General features: G+C 37.4%; 1 protein-coding gene across 4 annotated transcripts in view; it reads right to left on the bottom strand.

Moving 5' to 3' along the window:
- INTU (inturned planar cell polarity protein) overlaps positions 1-18,683 on the bottom strand; it is a 71,311-nt gene that overhangs the window by 36,855 nt on the left and 15,773 nt on the right. For all 4 annotated transcript variants that reach the window (XM_046657522.1, XM_046657523.1, XM_046657524.1 and 1 more), the window contains exons 3-4: positions 12,476-12,561; positions 3,090-3,293 (exon numbers count right to left, since the gene is read on the bottom strand). In XM_046657522.1, the coding sequence (XP_046513478.1) occupies positions 3,090-3,293; positions 12,476-12,561 (290 nt within the window). The remainder of the gene's footprint in view (positions 1-3,089; positions 3,294-12,475; positions 12,562-18,683) is intronic.

Genomic DNA, 18,683 nt, shown 5'->3' with positions numbered 1-18,683 from the left:
CAACTCAAATTTTCTTGCAATATTTCTAGAGTAAAAACAGTTACAAAACATTTTATCTCTAGAAATTAAATCAAACACCAGTTAAGGTCTTCTGTTACGTTTACTTAATAAATTAAACCTTGACTAGTAAATAAGCTTATTGTATTTAGACAAATACCAAACACCACTTTAAACAAATAACCATATACTTTGACTTGTTTTTCGAAATTTCCAAATCTTGTAACTTGAAGAAGACAAGCTTTTATTAAACACGTAACTCACATGAAAATGAAATGACCCTATGACATTCTATTGTAAAAATAAGTCACACCAGTAACAAAGGTCATTTGGGAAAGTTTCTATTCCAACCGCTACAGCAACCAGCCCAGAGAGGCTCACTATTAAAGACCTGGCAAGCTCTACCGTTCCTAACCAATTTAATTAGCTGTATTTTAAAGCACTTGTCAGCAGCATACACATGCAGCAGCTTCCACTCTGTTCAATAAGAATAAAAAGCCTCTCCTAATTACAATGTTAATTACAGGGCTGTCAACAGACAGAAACCTGTTCATTCAAGAAACATCTATACACTTTCCCAGGGAAAGAAAGCCAAGGATGACAAAAGGCCTCAGCAGTATCCTACTCCAAGACGACCTAGAAAGATTCAGGGTGCCACCATCCCAGAAATTTGTTGTGTGTTTTACATAATAAATGGTTACACTTCTCATTTGTTTTAAAGATATAAAGGACTAGTAACACATGCAAGAAACTACAATTATTAACTTTAGGTATCTATGTATTTTTCAAAACACAGAAAATTACCAAAATATGTGTAAGTAAATCCTTTTTCCATTTCAATTATTGACTAAATTTGGATATATGAAGAAGCAACACAAGGAAATAGATTCCTTGGAGAAAATGGCTCTGGCATTGAGAATATAGGCTGCAAAGATTTCAAAAGCAAAGAAATGTAAATTAGGTAAAAACTTTATAGATCTCACTTCTGCTCGAAGCATTAGGGAAATCTAGATGCTTTGAGAGACACTTGTGGTGTAAAACAACTATATCCAGGCCAAAAGAGACCTGTTGTTGAACTGCTGAATATGTAAGAAGTAGAAGGGTTTCCAGGGACATCCTCTCGATACCCTTCCAACCGCCTTCTCCACCACAGCAGAGCAAGCCGGGGCCTCGGCTGGGAGTGGTGAGAGGGACGGAGGCAGGGTTGTCCTGAGGGCTGACGCCTACAATAGCTTTAATCAGGACACTGAGCATTGGGCTGGTGGCTAGGCAGGTAAGCTGAGCCTAGGACCGTTGTGCTAAACCCAGACCCTTGAGTAAGTCTGAGGTGTCCTAGGTCAGTGGCAGAACAGAAGTAAATTCTCTCTGGAGAAGGGCATTCCCACTTGAGAACCACAGGGCTCCCAAAGACAAAATCAAGCAGTAAGTTTAGTCAATGATCCCCAAGGATATGAGAAGGCAAGCCACCACCAATCAGAGTCCCCTCAGGACTTAGAGATAGTGGACTGGGCAGACACAGAATAGAGAAGAGCTATGTATGAAAAGCTTAGAGAAATACATAGAATCACTAAGACAAGCAAGCAACAAGAGACTACCAGGAACAGCACGGCAGATTAGAGTGTAGGAATAGAACACAGATCAGTTAAAAACTTTTCAGGAACTTCTAAAAGTAAAAATATGACTGTTTAAATAGAAAACACAATGGAGAGGTTAAAAAACAAGTCTGGACATAGCAGAAGCAAGAAACTGAAGAAAGAAAATAAAAGACAGATTCCTTACAAAGGATGACTGACAGCAGACTTCTTAACAGCAATAACGGAAGTCAGAAGACAAAGAAATACTTTCTTCAAACAGATACGAGAAAATAACTTTCTACCTAAGTGGCATTAGCAATACCATGTGTTGACTTCCTCTTCTTCTTGGCCACACAGGGAGACATTTTACACCTCCTTGCATCGGGAGAGACCATATAACTAGTTCTAGGTACCTGGAACCTGGGCAGAGTGATGGTCCTACTTTTAAGACAGGCCTCTGAAATGTCCTTTGTGATATGCATGCTTTCTCTCTTCTCTCATTAGCGAACTAGATGTGAAGATCCAACAGGGGGCTCGGAAGCCCTTGGGAATAACGGAACCGCCAGACGAAGGGCTCCAATCCCTGAGCCACATGAACAAATACTACATTAAAATGAGAAATAAACTGTTATTATGTTAAGCCACTGAGATTTGGGGTTGTCTGTTACAGCGATTGGCCTATTCTAACTAATATAATGTCGAATTAAAGCTCTTTCAAGAAAAGGTGAAAAAGACATCATCAGATAAATAACAACAAGAAGAATTTATCACCAATAGACTTGCACTAAAAAAAAATAGCTAAAATACATGTTTTAGGAAGAAGAAAAATAATCAAATAAGGACAGTCTGAGATGCAAGAAAGAATAGTGAGTAGAGAAAATGTCAAGCATATATGTAAATTTAAAGAAGGAAATATATGCACGAAATATAGTGTATAAAATATGCATTTCATAATACATAATTTATACATTTTATAATGTATAAAGTCATAATTATCAGTAGCAGTACTAGTAGTATACTTATGCCCAATTTGTGGAACTAAAAAAAAAATGATAGCACGAAAATATTGATGACAAGAGCATGGAGGTGAAAGGGATAAGTGGACTTAGGGTGCACTACAGGCCTTGGATTATTCTGAAAAGGGGTTAAGATAGTGCTTAATGTTAGACTCTGTTAAGACAAATATCATGGTAAAATTTTAAGAGTAATCACTAAAAAAATAAAAAGAGTATATACTGTTTTTGAATAACAATGATACAAGCACCCAAAAATAGGTTAAGAAAAATATTATGGAAAAAGCAGTTCAAACAGAAATTTTTAAAAAGATGGCAGAAAAACTTCAAATATTTCAGTAATCTCTATAAGTAAACTCAACAAACTTGTCAATTAGAAGATTGCTGTGTACAAAACATACCCACACCATAAAGATACAGAATGACTGAGAAAAAGCACTTATTCATTTGGAAGACTATAAAAAAGGTCCTTACTTTTTCCTTTGCACTTTGAGAAGACACTCACCTCTTCCTTTGATGTTTCCGAGTCGAGCTGTAGTGTGAGGTACATAACGATATGAGGAGTGTTTAGAATATTCTGCTGGATACCTTCCACCTCTTCTCCCCACAGAAGTTTCACTAAATCACTTGTGTTGGACGGTGCCTTTTTCTGTCTGGGTTCAGTTGTTTCCTTTTTCACAGCATGTGCATTTTCAAATGTCAGTTTTACCTTTAAAAATTAAAACAACGTGTTGATTTTCAACAATGGAAAATCAGCTACAGTTTTCACAAAGAAGGATCTGTACACACACTCATGTACACTCAGGTATACACAGTGCATAAAACCATCCTAGAGTGTGGATTCCTTGATGGCAGGGACTGTGTATTCTATTTATGTTTGTTCCTCCTGCTTATAGCCCAATGGCTGGGCCATATTATTATAGATATTTATTGAGTAAGAATGTATAGTTCTCTATACAAAAATTCATTTATTTAAACTTAATCACTGTATTCTAAGTATTGACAACAAAACCAAGACATGCCACAGAAAACAAAAATTAGTATGATCTGTTGTGTAACAGAGAGTTACATTACACTATGAACACTGATAGCACGGACTCATCTGGGGAAAGTAAAAAGAGATTCAGGATTAAAAGCGACCTCATACAAACAGAGTTAGCTCTCCTTTCAAGTGAGCCGATATTCAAATATTCTTATTTTAGACATTATTTGTGGTCCTTTAAAATAAAGGGTAAGGAGAACAAAAAATTATCAACGTGCCATATCTTGGACCATGGCCCTAGGAAGATTATCATCAAGATAGTTTTAATTCCGTGGCCCAATGTCAAACAAGATTGGTAAGAGTCCAGAGCGTGGCCATCTTCCAGTTATTGAGAGGTAGCTTCCACTCCTCAATTACCTTTCCTTGAAAAAGGAGATGTGTCTAGACGCCAGTTGGCCAAAGACAACTTGCTCATTTCCAAGAAGCACCAGGGCGTATCTTGACTAAAAGAAGCTTTCACTAAATACAGTAATTTTGTGTAGCAAGGACATCATCATAAGATATATGGGCACAAAGTATTCCTAATGTTTAAAATCTTATCAGAATACAGATGAGTAAAATGGGACATTCTAACCATAGTAATCCACAAAATTTTAAATTTGAACACTAAAGTTCAATGTCTCTTTTAAAACTAGATTAAATTTTAAAAGCCAAAAAATAAATTCATGCTTGATCAAGAATAAAGAAGTTTGGGGCCAGCCGCAGTGGCCTAATGGTTAAGTTCAGCACGTTCTGCTTTGGCAGCCTGGGTTTGGTTTCCAGATACAGACCTACACCACGTGTCTGTCAGTGGCCATGCTGTGGTGGTAACTCACATACAAAAAGAGGAAGAGTGGCAGTGGTTGTTAGCCCAGGGCAAATCTTCCTCAGCAAAATAAGTAAGTAAATAAATAAAAAGAAGTTTGGTCAATATATGTATATTAAATCATCACGTTTTACACTTTAAAAAAAAAATCACATTGTACAACCTAAATATATACAATTTCTATTTGTAAATCATACCTCAATAAAGCTGAGGAAAAAGAAGACGTCTAGTCAATATTTAAAAGCAGATAAAGTTGTTTGTATGCAGTTAAGTTGCATTTGGGGGAAATATTTTAAAATTATTATCAATACAGTAATAATCCCTATTTTTAATAATATATAACAAAAGGTACCATTTTCAAGGCCAACTTTAAATATGTGATAAATATTAACTCATTACAGTCACTTTTTAAAAATGAGCTTTACAGGGCTGGCCCCGTGGCCGAGTGGTTAAGTTCCCGCGCTCCGCTGCAGGCGGCCCAGTGTTTCGTCAGTTGGAATCCTGGGCGCGGACATGGCACTGCTCATCAAGCCATGCTGAGGTGGCGTCCCACATGCCACAACTAGAAGAACCCACAACTAAGAATATACAACTATGTACTGGGGGGCTTTGGGGAGAAAAAGGGAAAAAAAAAAGAGCTTTAAATAAATATTTATATAGTTTTATATTTTTAATAAAAATGTTAAGCATATTATTTTAAAAAATTCATTCATAATCCCACCAACCTATCCAAGTGTTGTTAGTATTATACTGTAAAATAATCTGTCCTGATGAATAAAATCTTCCAAAAGAAAGATATCTAGATAGCTTCTTTTTTGTTGACAAGGAGTGACTATTTATGGCTTTTTTTCAATTTTGCTTATCTGTAGATGTCTGTGGTATTTCAGGACCACTAAGCTATCTTTGTCCACATATAGTGAATTAAGTTAAATAAACATCTTTTCTGAAATAAGCCTCAGATTTTATTTTATTTTACTGACAAGTAGAAGAGAAGAGACGTAAGGTCTAAATTCATCAATACGTATATGTTCAAAGTAAAGATGAACTAGGTCACAACTGGCAGTAATCTGTAGAGAGAGTAGAAGGGGAGAAGTCCCCCATGAAATTTTTCTGAGGCCTGATGATCATGTTTCTTTACAAAAAATTTAATATCGTTCCAAATGGAAAAGTTCAACCTTTACTAAATTTTTTATGTTTTCTATAAACCTGATGTTGAAAATGGGCCCTTGGTATTAGAACACTGTATCAAAAAAGGCTGAGTATAACATTAGTATACGTGGGGAGGACATATTAAGCAAACTAAATAAAAATATAAAAAATTAGAGCTCCTATATGGGAACAATCAAGAGTTATCCAACGAAATTAATGTAAGATTAAAGTGAAGAAGAGCTGAAGAGACACTGTTTTAGAAATGATCTTAGAAGGATGTGAAAAAGAGTATTTGGTGTGAGGTTTTGACCCAAACAAGCAACATGTAAGCATTATATGGCTTGAAAGACTACGTTCTGAGGGTGGCATCTATTCTAATGGGTAATGCTCAACATATGTACACATAAACATAAACATGAGCATAAATACATAGATCCTTGAACAAGGATTTGATGAAGTGAGTGGCTTGGTGGTCAGGGGGTTCTTTTATCTGGGAACGAGGATTTAGGAGTGTCTAAAAGAAAATATATGGGAGCCTTTGGTGGTGTTCCTCAGAAATGTGAGAAATCCTCAGAGTTTGGGGAAATCTGGAGCGCAGACTTTGTGACAGGACAGATGGGAGCTTTGGAGACTGTCCCCAGCACCTCGCTTTGGGGAGGAGCTAGGTATATAAGGGAGTGGAGGGGGATAAATCTGATTGTGGGGAGCACAAGATGAGTGACATCAGAGGGAGCAGATGTCACAGAGACAGGCTGGGTCTGCTGGAGTGTCTGTGGGAGCTGTGCACACCAGCGGTGAACAAGGAGAAAGATGGGTCCTCAGAGAAAGAAACGTGCCCCAGAACAGGGAGGGCGTCTTCTCCAGCTGAGATTCTTGGGGGTGGAGAAGTCAAAAGATAGGGTGTGACCCACCAAAAATGACAAAAGGAAATGAGTGGGTAGACTTAAAATAAAAATTCACTAATTTTACTTTAGGCAACAACAACCTAAAATTTAAGACTGGTTTGCTATGCTTAGTGAAAAACGACATACGAACTTTAACGTTATACTTGGCAAGCAACAGCACTTCTTTCTGTGGTGCAAGGACCTTCTCCCGTCACCATGACAAAAACTCAAACCAATACACACACCACAGAACCATCCATTAAAATTCTTTAGAGAACTATTTTAGCCGCCATTCTTCTAAATTAAGTAAAGTTGGCTCCATAATGCAAAGATAATTACATTTTAACAGGAACTTTGAAAAGCTTACATGTTAAGTAGCTACAAATATCAGAAGATATGGTTATCTTGATAAAATGATAAAGGGTGAGACAGATAACCAAATTAAGAATTGAGTGCTATTTTTAAAATAGGGGTTGACATAAGCAAATATTAAGGATATTACATGTTTTATAGGAAAAAAATTTTATCAAGAAACATCTAAGATAAGATAGGTTACATACAGCTTTTTATAAAAAGGGGTTTTTATTTTTCCTCCATGGATATTAACCTGTGACACGTTCATCATCTCTCACCTCCTGTCTTCCTGGAAACATTTTCTTATTTGTGCAATTTGCTCATCTTTTCCTCCTTCCTCCCAGTTCAGAAGATAATATGCTTTTCCTCAGGTCCGAGGACACGCATGCTATTAACTAGTCACTTCCAAAATCTTGTTGCTTTTCTTTTTTTTGAGAAAGATTAGCCCTGAGCTAACATCTGCTGCCAATTCTCCTCTTTTTTGCTGAGGAAGACTGGCCCTGAGCTAACATCCATGCCCATCTTCCTCTACTTTATATGTGGGATGCCTACCACAGCATGGCTTGCCAAGCGGTGCCATGTCCGCACCAGGGATCCAAACTGGCGAACTCTAGGCTGCTGAAGTGGAACGTGTGCACTTAACCACTGTGCCACCCAGCCGTCCCCTCTTGTTGCTTTAATTATTCCCTCTCTCTACTTCTATTTTCACTTCATCCCATTTAACAAACAATGTCTTTTCAGCCTCTGCCACCCAAACAAATTCTCTCCCTCCCCCATCATTACCACGCCATCCTCTTCACACAGTGGGACGCCGGGAGGCTGTCAGAATCTGAAGCAGCTCCAGAGGCTGACCAGTCTCTCACCTCTGCCTCACGGTCTGCTCTGTCTCGCTTGCATCTTTTCTACTCTGCAGGTCTGATCCTTTCTCCTTCGGCTGGCAGATGCTTTGAATATTCCTTAGTCGAAATTCTGAAGGAACTGAGTATGCTTGGCTCAGCAAATTCTCTCTCCTTGGTCCTCTTCTCTTTTGGGCAATCTCACTGAATTGTTCAAGATGAATAATAATTCTTCAAGATGCCATCTTGGACTCCTCTCTCTCCTGCAGTAAGTACTGTCCTCTTCGCTTCCTGCACACCTTAATTCTAACCTGCTCCTTCTCCTCCACATCCACAGCCAATGCCATTGTTCAGGCCTTTATCACCCCTCTTCTAAGGTTACCGTAAAGCTGACCACTTGGTTCCCCAAGCTCCAATCCCATCTAGAGTGATATATTTCTAAAATGCAAATCTGATCACATCTGTCCTCCACTTTTAAATATTGACATAGATGGTTACTTCTGGGTTCTGAGAATAGAAGACTCACAAATACTTTTTTAAAATTTTGCCAGTCTAATTCCTAATTTTCCCCCAATATATATGAGTATCACTTTTGAGTAACAAGGAAACAAAAGTTAAAACATTTCACTCAAGTATCACCTCCTCTGAGAAGCCTTTCCCCCTTTCTTAAGCCTAAGGAGTACTTGACAGGTAAGAGTTCAAGACAAATGTTCTGCAGGCTGAACTAGAAAAAGAGACGGCTTCCTCCGAAGCTTCAGGAAACCAGTTACCGCCCAGGGCTTAATGCAATCAATCCTAGTCAACTGCAAAGTAGACCCAAGCTCCCTGATCAAGCCAGGAGAAGGGATGGTGAACTACGCACACAATTATGTGCTTGCTGATAAACGAATGCATAGAGCTGTGGCAACAGATCAAGGTCACAGAAGTCAGTCGTTAGAAGAGTACTTACACCCTTGCTCCTGTCATTTTAAATTTCTAAAACCTCTTTTTTTTAAACTTGCAACTTCTTATTTTAAAAATTTCAAACCTACAGAAAAGTTGCAAGAATGGTACAATAATTACTTGTATTTTCCTCACCCAGTTTCACCAATTGTTAACATTTTGCCACATATGCTTCCTCCCTCCCTCCTCCCCTGTCTTATGCCCCTCTCCTTCCATTCTCACCTTCTCTGTCTATGGACTTAAAAATATTTTTGGCTGAACTACTTGGGAATTATTTGCATACATTTTAACGCTTCATCGCTAAGTACTTCAGCATATATCTCCTAAGGGTAAGGGCGTCCTCCTACACAATCACAATATAATTATCATACTTAGGCATTTTAATATTAAATATAATACTATCATCTAATAAAGCCCAGATCCAAATTTCGCTATTGTCCTGATATAGCTGTTCCCCACTGCAATCTAGGATCAATTAAAGATTAGCTACTGGAGCTGGCCCCGTGGCCGAGTGGTTAAGTTCGCGTGCTCCGCTGCAGGCGGCCCAGTGTTTCGTTGGTTCGAATCCTGGGCGCGGACATGGCACTGCTCATCAGACCACGCTGAGGCAGCGTCCCACATGCCACAACTAGAAGGACCCACAATGAAGAATACACAACAATGTACCGGGGGGCTTTGGGGATAAAAGGAAAAAAATAAAATCTTTAAAAAAAAAAAAAAAGATTAGCTACTGTGTTCAGCAGTAGGTTACCTTAGCCGGCCCGGGTCTAGCACAGCTCTCCAGTCTTTTTTCTTTCATGATAGCAACACTTTCAAAGAATCTAAGTCAACTGTTTTGCAGAATGCTAAAACCTGGCTTTAAAAGAAATGATTTGGGCTTTTTGTACCTCATCTAGCATACAGGCTTCACCTCTGGATTGCATTCTGGTATTCTAAATTTATCTATAATGGAACTTATCTAAAAATCAAACAGAGAACTGTAGAGTTGGAATTGGGCTTAGAGATTTATTCCTTCAAATCCCCTCAGATTATAGATGAGGAAACTGAAACCCAGAAGAATTTAGAAACTTGCTCAGGGTGAGCTTTAAATGGAGATGAGACCTCTTTCTCCTCAGAGACCTTTCTACCTCATTATACTCTCTCCGAGGCCATCTTCTGCTGGATGACATGAAACTTTCAGACCATTTTAATACTCTGAGTATAAGTTTAAAATGTTACTGCTAGATATTTCCAGATTTAAACATTAAAAAGTCTCCTACAGTATTCTTTATAAATCAGCAGTCCTCTTCTCTTATTGTTTGAATGACTGTTTCAAATGCCACAGACACAGACCAGGTAAAAAGACTTTTTCTGGGACAAATCCGCCTCAGTTAGCTCTGGCCCAGAAAAAACAAAGATCCACCAAGATTGTGTGAGAAGAGGAAGCATCATGCCCAGGAATGATCACTTCCAGTTCTCTGAGTTATTAATTCTGCATCCTTGGACAAATCATTAAATCTCTTAGATTTTTTTCCTTCATGTATAAAATAGGAATGCAAATTCTTGGAGTCTAATGGACTGTTACGAAGAACAAATGAAATTATTAAAGGAAATGGGATTAGCAAAGCATCAACATACTACCTGGTACGCACGAACACTAGTTCTCTTCCCAGTTCTACTGGTAGTGAAAAGTTTACAGTTTATCCCACCTTTCCACACTAATGATGTAAGAAAATTGTGGTTTACTAATCAAACATGATTTCCAGTTAAAGGAATTGTAGCTATTTTCTAAATCATTATTAAGATATGTTACCATAAATGCCGGGGCATGCTTTTGAATAAGACACAGCTATGATACCAATTCTGCTAGTAAAACAAACAAATGCATACATGTTTACACACGGGGGGAAAACCACAAGGAAATATTCCAAATGCTAACAATAAATATCTTCAGGTGGTGGAGTCTTAAGAGATTCTGTCCCCTTTTTTGTATTTTTCAAAATTTCTACAATGAACATGTATCACTTTCACAATAAGGGAAAAAAGTTAATTTTCTTAAATAATAAAAAGATTTTAATAATGTATGTTTTATGAAGGGATTATATTCTCAAATTGTATACAGTCAAAATCTCCTTGAAATTACATCAGGAATGGAAGGCCATGCTGGAGTACAACATGTTCTCTCAATATGATAAATCTGACTAATAACAGTCAGTTTTTCTTCCATCTTTAAAACAAACTGCTGTTTCCTCATTTTGGCATAAGACATATGTATTGGCACTTAAAAGCCACGTTATATAAAACGTATATGTTTCAACACAGAACCTCATTAATGCAGCAAGATGCTCATGCTATAAAGGCAAACTGTGGAAACAGCAGATACACAACTCATTTCATGCTTAAAAAGGACATGCAAATAGTGAGCAAATTGGTTCAAAATATTTAAATCACTATTTCTCTTCCTTTTTTGCCTGCGGAGTGTGCACAGCTGAATTTGCAAATGTTAATTAAACATAAGTATAATGTGACTCCACTGTAAATAAAATTTTTCTTTTTTTGAAGGCAGAGGAGATGTGGTTGAACTCTGGCAATACTGGCAGAACACCTGCAACCGACATAGGCAAGGAAGGATGAGCCCTCGATCAGGGCTGACAAGCAACCAGTTTACTTGGGTGAACCTTTTTCACTTGTTAAAATACTGTAATTCTATGTTACTGATTGGTAAGTAGCTGCTATCTGAGCCCCCTGAGGTGCCCCAGTACCTTGGACCAACCCAGGACCTCCCTACATCTAGCAACTAAAGCGGATAACACACACTCTATTCCAGCACTATGCCTGGGGTCTGCCTCATTGTTAATATTTTGAACACCACTCCATCTCCATCTCTATCTCCATCCATTCCCAGGAATTGCTGGTCACTGGCTACCATAGTTATTTCAGCACTTTCACTTGACATTTCCAAAGATAGCTAAATTTACAGAGCGTGTGCGTGTGTGTGTGTGTGTGTGTGTGTGTGTGCGCGCGTGTGTGTGTGTGTTTTAAGGGAAGGCAGTGAGCATAACGGAAATCCTATTTCTTAGAAAACAAGGAATTTCATCATGGGTCCTATTACTTCAGAATCTCCCATCAGATGCAGGTAAGATTCTGATTTGTCAGGGATTCTGTTCTTCTCCTGATCAATCCAAAAACTGCTTCATCCTCTCACTGCCTGATGGAATCTCTAATCTCTCTAAAGCGTATCATCCTCCCTCTGCCTCAAAACAGACAAAGCCAAATTCAAATGCTAACAAGAGTGGAACGTTCATAAATAGGAGGTATAGCACTTCTAAAATACATCTAATGACCTAAAAATGTCATCTCTGATATAAAATGTCAATGTCAATAAAACGTCAAAAGTTTCAAAGTAACTTTTTACGAAAGAGATTTATTTTTACCCGCAAAGAATGAAAAATAATTCATTAAGTAGCTAACCAAAAGCTCAGGAATAAGGCTAGACCAGCTAACAGAAAAATCAAGAAAACAGTATAATTATTTTTAAAATCAACAAAACTACTTTAAAAAAAACTTTATGGCAGTAATGATTTTAATAAGTCAGAGAACAGAAACTTCCATGACTGTTTAAAATGACTTTTCCAGGAACTGGATTTTCATCAGCACATACAGTAGTTATAAGGGCAAGTTGGTCATTATATGTTTTCATTATTGTTCATGTTCCTGCTTTACTTAGGATGAGTTTTACTTGTAGATACTTCTCTCTCTTTTTAGAACAATCTCCAAAAGTTAAAAATGTTAACAAGATCTAAAATTTTTTAAATACCCAAGTGCGTTAAGTATGACTCACTCAGAATCTTAAAAAAATAATACAATTCGTCATAAAACCCAGAAAAAGAACGTTCATACCTGCATAGGTCCAGGGATGCAAGACAGAACTCTCTCTATGTTCTCAGAGGTCACGTCAACATCGTTCACAGCAACAAGGACATCACCTGAAAACAGAATAACAATAAAAGATATTTGCGTGAATATCCCAAAACCAAAAAGATCTAGAATTGAAACATTAAAAAGCATCTATTTGGACCTCTTCAAAGTACAATGGAAAAGGTGGTACAGACAATCAGGGACTTGTCCAAGGTCATAAAGCTCATGAGTGGCAGAGCTAATCTCCCACTCCACTCTTTCTTAAACTATAATATAGCCCAACATTGCACCACAACTAAATGCAACCTATGAATGTTTAAAGAGTGGATATTCTCATTTTTGATACAACTGGAGAATTATATAAACCCAAAGAACAAATGGAAAATTTGTAGCATAAACCAACTACTGTGCTTAACAAAAGTGACTAACTACTTGGATCCACAGCAAAAAAGATTTAGCTGCAATTTTCACTAAATCCATGTGATGCATCATATCTCAATATGCTTTGGTCTTCACTGTTACTATTGATCTGTGTCCACACACAGCTCTTTGTTTCACAGGCCCCACCATATCAAAATACATAGTATATTTTGATAAAAATTCCCTCCACGGTTTTTTTAAAAATATGTACACTTATCAAATTTGGTGGCTTTAATAAAATAAAGATCAGTGTTAAAATGGAAATTTACTTTTACAACATAAAGATAATATCAAAATACCAGTGAGCTATATTAATAGAACTATATACCTACCAAGGTTATTTTTTTCTCATCATTCCTAAATATATCACTAGGAAATTGATCAAATAATTCATATTCATCTATTCATTAATTCACCCAACAAATATTTATTGAGCACCTACTGTGTGCCAGGCACTGTTCTAGGCACTGCAGATCGAGACTTGAACAACATAAAAATCTCTACTCACATGGAGCTTAATCATCTTTGGAGAAATTGAATAATAAACATGTACATAGATAAAATGATGTTGGTAGACAATTCTCCATCAGTCTCTCATGTTTTTGTATATCTTGCAAACCAAAGCACTGAAAGTCTTTATTCTCGATTATCTGTATAATCCAGAAAGTCTTATTCTGGATTATACAAAGGATGTTTGTATAGTAAACAGCCTAGGACAATAGAGATAGTGTCTTCCTCCAGAGCAAAGGTCAAGTTTGTTTAATGTACAGTATAATGAACATAGTGTCTCCCTCTATATCTTATTAATAATTGTTATTTATAAAAGATTCATGTTCCCTAAACTCAAAGTTCCTCTCCTTTAATGCAACCTACTATGTGTTTAGGTGTCACCTGGCCCTCCTCATGTTGCCCTGTGGGAATGAGGGTTGGGGAACAGGTCAAAATGCTGTTACCTTAGTTAGCGCTATTCCTCTCCTCCCTCTCTCCCTTCCTCCCTTGTCCTCCTTGATATTCTTTCAGATGGAGAATGGGTTAAGCGCAGAGTGAACAGGAAGAGTTTCTTAGGCCATCCCCATGAAGGCTTACAATGGCCTGTACTAGGTTCAGATGCTCAAGAGATGCTATTTAGTTGAGAGTTCTGTAGGTGTGGCCATGTCGCCACCGAGTCATTATGATGGTCAACGACTGCAGCACTTTGAGCAACCTGGTAACTTTTCTTTTCTTTTTTTTAATGCTTTTTAAAAAAATTCATTCATTCATTCATTCATTAAATTTTTTTTGAAGAAGATTAGCCCTGAGCTAACATCTGCTGCCAATCCTCCTCTTTTTGCTGAGGAAGACTAGCCCTGAGCTAACATCCTTGCCCATCTTCCTCTACTTTACATGTGGGACACCTACCACAGCATGGTGTGCCAAGCAGTGCCATGTCCGCACCCAGGATCCAAACTGGTGAACCCCGGGCCGCTGAAGCAGAATGTGTGCACTTAACTGCTGTGCCATTGGGCCAGCCCCAGGTAACTTTTCCTAAAAGGAAGAACTTGCAAGCTGAAGTAAACGTCCAACTTTAGTTCAATTTGGAAAAAAAAAACACCATATCCTGTTAATTCTTTTTAAATAAGAGATTAAGCAAGTGTACTGTACCAAATTATTTATAGCTGTAGGGATTTAAAAAGGAAAAGTAAAGGAAGAATGAACACAATATCTGAGTATTAATGTAAAACAAAACCACTTCTGGACCATCTATCCATTGTTTGTGTAGTCAATAGATTATGCTAACCTCAGGACACCTAAACAGTCATGTGCCAAATAACGACATTTCGGTCAAGGATGGACCTAGATATATTACAGTGGTCCCATAAGATTATTCCCGTACTGCCTAGTTGTATAGTAGGCTGTACCATCTAGGTTTGTGCAAGTACACTCTATGATGTTAGCACAAGGATGAAATTGCCTAATGACATGTTTCTCAGAACACATCCCCATTGTTAAGCAACACATGACTACAGTTCTGCGGCCGAGTGTCTCACGGAGTACCACCTGAGAGCACCATGTGCAACAAACCTCTAAAAGTAGGAGACATGTATCATCATAAAAGATACGAAAATAAATTTTAGAGCAAGTGCAGTAGTAGTCATAATATTTTTAAATGTTTAGTAGAAAATTTTCTCTTTCTATCAAAGAAGTGTTACATCCATTTCTCATTCTCCCAGATAGTTCTTTTCCTCACGTTTTTCTGAACACCTCTGTGAAGTGACTCAGAGATGGTCGGCTTCCTGGACATCACATCAGCGCAGTGGGCAGCCTGCACTCCAGGAATGATCTTTCTCAGCTTTCTCAATGGGAGTCATTAGTATGCACTGTCCCATTTCAAAGGCTGAAAGGCAAGGAACTGCATGAAGTGGTTTGAATCGTTAAATAAGAAATGGTCTGGGGATTACTGATGGGCAGAAATAAGTGGAAAATTCTATCAAGAGATACCTTCAAGAATCAAAACATAGAGAGGTGAGATCAGTTTATCAGTGCTTAAATCAATTCCTCAATGTAAAAAAGTTAGTTACTTGATAAAACATCAATTTCTCAGCATCTACTTAATATCAAACAACAAACGTAAACTAAAGGGCTACTATCTAAGGCACCAAGGGCTATGAAAATATATACACAAAAGGCTGTTTACTGCTGTACTTATACCATATACAAAATGAATATGCAGTTTAAGAAATTACTTTGAAACAAAATTATTACACGTAAATGCAAGAAGAAAGGATACATATCAAAATGCCACCTTTGGGTATGTGGGCTTTTTCTTTTTTCTGCTTAACTACATTTTCTAAACTGTCCATAATAAACATACACTATTACTATTGAAAGAGAAAAAAAATCGAAACTCCTATTTCATCCAAAAAACCCCCCACAGTGGTTGGCAGAATAACTGTCCTCCAAAGACATTCACATCCTCATCTCTGAAATCTGTGTACATGTCACCTTACATGGCAAAAGGGACTTTGCAGATAGAATTAAGGATTTTGAGGTTGGGAGATTATCCAAACGAGCCCAAAGTAATCACAAGGGTCTTTATAGGAGGGAGGCAGGAGGGTCAGTCAGAGAGAGACTTGAAGATGCTACGCTGCTGGCTTTGAAGATGGAAGAAAGGACAAGCGAGGCAAGGAAAGCAGGCAGCCTGGAGAAGCTGGCCAAGGAAAGGGATTTTCCCCTGGAGCCTCCATAAGGAATGCAGCCCTGTGGACAGTGATTTTAGGGCAGGAAGAAACATGTTAGACTTCTGACTTTCAGAACTACAAGATGACAAATTTGTATTGTTTTAAACCTTTACGTTTGAGGTAATTTTGTCACAGCAGCAAGAGAAAATGAATACGCTCACCTAACAATACAAAGCAATCTTGGCTAAGCACCAAACAAAGAGTCAGGGACCGTGAAAACCAAAGAACAGAGATGGATATACGAGGTACACTTGGAGGTCACTGGGGAAAAAAATTAATCAGTCTTGTTAGCAGGGGCTGTTTACACAGAGAAGGACTGGGGAATATGAATGGGACAGCCAGGTGGGATCAGACTGAACTTAAATTGATCATTTAAATTAAGCCCATTTGACTTTGGGAGGAGAGAATTTGGTTTTAGAAACACAGTCACCATACTCCCATTTTATACATTCAAGTTAATGCAATGACTCTCAATGCATTTACTGATAAATTCCTAAGTTTTCAGAGAATGAATTTTACTGGGTTTTTTTTTTTTGAGCTTCAGTATCAATCCCTCATCTATAATACGCAGGCACTGAACTAGAGAAAATTCAGGTCCCTCCCAACCTGCCATTCTAGAAGTCCCTGAATAATGGTAGCTCATGTATTATAACTATCATTCAGAATACTTGATGAAGTAAAATACCACATTCCCTGATGATGCTGGATGAGACACTAGCGCGAGGTTTTTATTTCTCATTAAAATAGAAAATACTACTATGGAATGTTGGAAAAATTATCTATGACCCCAACACTATACCCATGAAATTTCTGCAAATAATTTCTCGTCTTTACCTATGTTCACACAAAGGAGGTATCAAGGATTTTATCCTTTTAAACCTCTCAAATAATAAGAATTTTCATGCTGCTACATAATTTTTAGAATTATAATTTTAATAGTTGAGTAACATAAATTTGTTAAATCATAATTCGAATACCCATACCCTTGTTTGACACTTTCATGCTTTTTATTTTTTATTATTACTAAAAAATGTTTCACTAAACAATTTCATGCAGTTTTTCCTCCTTTTACATCTGGGGTCAGCAAGCTTTTTCTGTAAAGGGTCAGATAAGTAAATATTTTAGGCTCTGCGGGCCATATGGTCTCTGTCACAACTGTTCAACTCTGCCTCTGTAGCTGGAAAGCAGCAATAGACAATAAACAAATCCATGTGGCTGTGTTCCAATAAAATTTTATTTATGGACACCGATACTTGAATTTCATATCATTCCCATATGTCATAAAATATTATTCTTTTGATTTTTTTTTTTACCACTGAAAAAGGTAAAAGACATTCTGTTTGCAGACTATACAAAAACACGTGGTGGGCCTGATGTGAGCTGCTGGCTGTGGTATGCAGATTTGTTTTAGATTCTTTCTTTAGGATAAACGTCTCAAAATGGATTAACTGGGTTAAACGGTACACTGTTGTAGCTTAATAGTTATTTCCAAATTACATTTTGAAAGGATTAAATAATTTCTTTTGTTTTTGCTTCAAAGAGAAATCCTTTGGCACTTTCCCCAACCCATTCAAATGAGCAACCCAGCAAGTGAGAAAGCTCTCTGAATGGAAATCACAAGCATGGGTCTCAGTTTTATCACTCACTGGCTGGCTGTGGGGTCAATCATGTAATCCTCTTGGTGGTTATCTGTAGAAGGAAGTAACTGCATCAGAATCTCTCCAGAAAGGCCAAAATACCCTAAAATTCTCCTTCCAATGAACTCCCCGCTTTAGTTTCTTTGCTTTACTACTGGGTCAAGTACTGCAGCTAAAAATGTGGGAAAGAAATGATGGGAGAGAAGAGAGACAGACAGCAGAGTTACTTTCATGAAGAAAACTGAAATGCTACAAGTATTACAGAAGGTGAAAATAAAAACGCATACCAAATAACAACATGAAGAATATTAAAGAACAAAACCACAGCTTAGGTGTTCATAAAAACCAATCTATATTTTTAAGAAAGTACTGCAAATATTTTAACTGGAAACAACCAAAATGTCCATCAACAGCAGAATGGAAAAATAAATAATATATATTCATACTTTAGAATTCTACATAGTGACAACATGGATATTTCTCAAAGATTATAAGCTAAAGAAAATAGACACAGGAGAATAAACAGCATATACTTCCATTTATATGAAGTTCAAGAAAAGGCAAAATCAACTCTGTTGGTAGGAAGTGTGTGTCTTTTAGAAGATTAACTTTGGGAGAGAAAACTGACCGAGAGGAAGAGCCTTCTGGGTACCAGAAATGTTCTATATCGTTACTTGGGTGGTAGTTACACAGGTATATACATATGTCAAAATTCTTTGAATGTAAACTTAAGATTTGTGCATGTTATTAAAAAGACTCAATTAAAAAGACTTTTAAAGGTAGACAAAAAAGAAAAACTTCAAAAAATTTAGAGAGAAACTTACCACGAGTGTGTAGAAAACAAATCAATTTAGCGATCACAGGTGAAAACATTAGAAGTTCTACAAAAAGAGCTCGAAATAAAAACTGTTTTAT

Source organism: Equus quagga, chromosome 3 (genome assembly GCF_021613505.1).
Source record: "Equus quagga isolate Etosha38 chromosome 3, UCLA_HA_Equagga_1.0, whole genome shotgun sequence".
NCBI lineage: Eukaryota > Metazoa > Chordata > Mammalia > Perissodactyla > Equidae > Equus > Equus quagga.
Note: the sequence above shows the minus strand (reverse complement) of the source record. Positions and strands in the feature narration are given on the sequence as shown.